At 37.7% G+C, this 3792-nt stretch overlaps 1 protein-coding gene across 3 annotated transcripts; it reads left to right on the top strand.

Moving 5' to 3' along the window:
* The first annotated feature begins 634 nt into the window (after window positions 1-634).
* LOC117362730 lies at window positions 635-3156 on the top strand. 3 transcript variants are annotated; one of them, XM_033949608.1, is made up of 3 exons: window positions 635-902; window positions 1244-1488; window positions 2171-2308. In XM_033949608.1, exons 1-3 carry the CDS (start codon window positions 681-683, stop codon window positions 2208-2210), a joined length of 507 nt encoding a protein of 168 aa, XP_033805499.1. In that variant the 5' UTR covers window positions 635-680; the 3' UTR covers window positions 2211-2308. The 3 variants fall into 3 exon arrangements, with proteins under 3 accessions (XP_033805499.1, XP_033805498.1, XP_033805497.1); XM_033949607.1 differs by having other exon boundaries at window positions 635-896; window positions 1244-3156; XM_033949606.1 differs by having other exon boundaries at window positions 1244-3156.
* The last annotated feature ends 636 nt before the right edge of the window (window positions 3157-3792 follow it).

Genomic DNA, 3792 nt, shown 5'->3' with positions numbered 1-3792 from the left:
AACAGCTAGATGGGTTTTAACACTGAATTGTTATATTGGAATTGGAATGTGGGAGAAAGGTTTGTGAAATATGTTAAGGAAAAAAGTTTCCTTGCCTTTGTATCTCAGGGTTCAAATTAGTTTTGAATATGAATTTTTGTGCCCCTGCATGGTTTAAAAGTGTGCATTGCCCGAAATGTATGATTAGGGAGTAATTAAATTTAAATGCATTTTAAAATTAAATTGGGAAGTTTAAAATAAAAAGATTAACAAAAGTAGAGGTTAAGTACCTATACAATTAAAATAAATGTGAAACAAAAGGCTTGTTAACCTTGTTACCGGAAAAGAATAATTATAATAAACTTTTATGTAAGTGGATGAATTCGGAATTGAAATTTTGCTTACTTTTTACAAGTAAGCTCTTCAGGATAGGAACCTAATAAAGAATATGGATTGAGAATAATTCCCTGATGTTAGGAAAAAGACAGTCTAATTTTACCATGTAGAGAATGTGTCTGCCTGTTTAAATTTTCCTGTGGCCATATTTGGTACCACAGGACCCTGAAATAAGTCTATTTAATCTGTGTGTTTTGTGTTTCAGGAAAAAAAACCCTTTTTTGAATCTTTTCAACAATTCAACACAGAGACTGTGACTCTGCGATACAAGAACTAGTCATGTTTAACAGAGGGGAAAATGTTTCATGTGTTTCTTTTCTTTGTTCTTTTTGTTAATGACCATGTGCTTTCCTTCCAGGATTTACACTGACCCGCAGTACCACATTCCACCACTAGAGCTGTGGAGAACACAGAGAAAAATTCCGAAAGAACATTATGGGCAATTGGCAACCAGATCCAGCTATGCCTCAAAAGGAATAATTGTCTTGGGAGGGGTGATTGATGCTGACTATCAAGGGGAGGTTAGGGTAATACTAATTAACTTAGGTGCGGAGGATGTAATAATAGCACAGGGAGAAAGAATTGCACAACTGTTGCTAATTCCTATATATATAGCTCCGGTGAGAGAAACCACAGCCCCTACAGAATTGACGGTTAGGGGGGCAAAAGGGTTTGGATCCACAAATACTGTAAATGTTGGGGCCAAAATATGGATTAGCAACCGAAATGGTCCCCCTTCTCCCGCTGAGGTGATAGCAGTGGGACAAGACCGTACGCTATTGATAATGAGGCCTGGTGTAGAAAAATGGGAATATGTCCCACAGGAGAAATGTTACCTACGGGAGTAATACTGTGTTTAATTTTACAGGAAACCCTAATCGTCCTATGCGTATTCACAGTCCTTGGTATCGTATCTTTGGGTCACGTAGAAGGATGGACTCTGGCTAGGCGTCTGGTTTTGGATGACAATGCTCGATTTCAATGGGGATGGAGAAGTGCTACCAGCAGACGACAACAGGAAAAGTTTAGTTGTGAAAAAGGACAGAGATGTACAATAGCTAACATCACAACTAATGTGGACATATGGAAAGGCCCTCACAATGACAGAAGAGGGTATATCTTTTATGCCCTATATCAGAGTCAAGTAGTGGTAAATGTCACTGCCCATGTGTCACTTCTATGTTGCTTAAAGACTGTGTTCCCAGAATTAAATATGAAACAGAAATGGCAGGCAATACAAAATTGTAGCACCTGGAATGGAACTGTGTTGCATATGACATTAGAAGACCCCAAATATTTTGTATGTACTAATGCATCTCTTATTAAGAATCGTACTACATGGGCAGATTTTATTATCTTTGTAAATATAGATTCTGCAAAAATTGATCCAGGGCAGGTTAAACGATTACCGTCAACATGTGAAATGGTGGGTCAGCATGCGGAACAAACACGTGTACAATTTAAAATTACCTTTCCTCCCTCTAGTCGATGTAGATATAGGAGAGCCTGGTATGATACTATTTTGGGAGGATTTGGAACTATTACCGGGACAATAAACAGTTATGATATAGAATCTTTAGCAAATAGGCTGCATAACGCTGGAAGTAAAATTAATAATGCTTTAACTATACAAGCTAATTGGATGCCTACTATTTGGTACCCAATGACACTAGCAGCTGGCGTGGATAATGATATGTTAGATCTTTTTAATGCTAGCAATTCTCTAACCTTCCTTGTAGATACTAATATTACTCACATAATCAATTGGACTATATGTTCTTTGCAAACATTACAGCAGCAACAACAGAAAAATGTCTTTCAAACACAACTTTTGACAGCAAATGAACAAGTGTGGAGGACCGTCTTTTCTGATATAATCCGTGCAGGCCATTGGCTACAAATACCTAGTTCGGGGATAAGGTGTGAGGAAACCCTATGTCAGGGATATTTTACCATTTACAATGTAACCAAACAGAGTATAATGTGTAAATACATAGTGATGCCTTTACTAATTGGGTCGGCTCCTAATCAACACTTTTGGACCCCCACCTTTTATGGACAGGTGATAGATATGTATAATCGTACCCATGATTTAACTTTTTGTGATAACACTTTAAATGGAAAAGTTTGTAAATTACAATCTGCTGTATATGAGCCATGTTTATTGCAAAATACTGTAAACAAATGTGAATGGACTATTATGCCAATAACCTATAGGTATATGGTCGAAATAGCACCACAAGTGGTATGTGTAGTAACTGATCAACCAGTGATACCAGGAATGGCAGTGCCTTTTTCGGGATGTATTCATAACATTTCAGTATTACACTGGGAAAATGACACATTCATATTAACTTCCGATGTGGATAAGAATGTGGCTATCATTTGGAATAGCACTAAATGGGATGTTCCAAATTGGGATGTAAATTTGACCAGATTTAAGAACATATTAACTCAATCAACCAAAATACAGAGTGCCATCCGATACCTAAATCAAAGTATTATGGCTCATCAGCTTACCACCACTATTGCAGCAGACTCGATAGTGACAATAGGGTCAGGAATAGCTGATGCTACTTCACATCATTGGTGGGATATATTTTTAGGATACTCACCTTCAGCCAAAACGACTCTGGATTGGATCATCCATCCTCTGTTAATAGTTGTTATTCTGGTAATAATTTTATCTATCTGGAATTGTTATGTGGCATATGGCATTTGTTGTAAACAACAAAAAGTGATGATGGTTACATACAACACTCATTGTTAAGGACCGAATGTGATACGGATGGGACATACCTGGAGTCTGAGAGTTGTTTTTAGTAACAATGGCTGTTTAAGAAACCATCTTCTACCAAAAGGGGATCCTAATACCAAATAACAACTTTCTTTTTTTAAAAGGGGAACTAGAGTTCAGAAAGATAACTTGCACCTGGCGAGCCAGATTTAGTCAAAACAGGATATGGATGAATTAATCAAGAGAAGGGGGGAAAAGCAGGAAATGGTTTGTGATATGTTCATGTTTGAACACATAGACAAACCGGATCCTGACCATAATAATTTGAGCAAAAAAGTGCCTAACTTGTTTGTGACATGCTCATATTGGAGCACGTATACAAACTGGATCCTGACCATAATCTGGGCATAAAAAGACAGGCAGAACTCAGTGGAATTGGGACTTCTCCACTGCTGAAGAGCCGTGTGATGCTGATATGAGATGAATGCGCTGCCTCCGATGTTTCGCTGGTCCCCCGATACCGGAGTGATGATGCAATATATGGTAACAAATTATTGATTCCTTACTGCATGATTTCATTATTATAAAATTGTATGAATAAACCTATATTATGCTTTCAGTCATCTGTGTATGCTATTAATTTTCCCAGTCAGAGAGCTGGTGAGGGGAAGGGAAAGTGG

The sequence above is a fragment of the Geotrypetes seraphini genome, chromosome 6 (assembly GCF_902459505.1).
Source record: "Geotrypetes seraphini chromosome 6, aGeoSer1.1, whole genome shotgun sequence".
Taxonomy (NCBI): domain Eukaryota; kingdom Metazoa; phylum Chordata; class Amphibia; order Gymnophiona; family Dermophiidae; genus Geotrypetes; species Geotrypetes seraphini.
The sequence above is the reverse complement of the archived record's forward strand: the minus strand, read 5'-3'. Positions and strand labels throughout refer to the sequence as shown.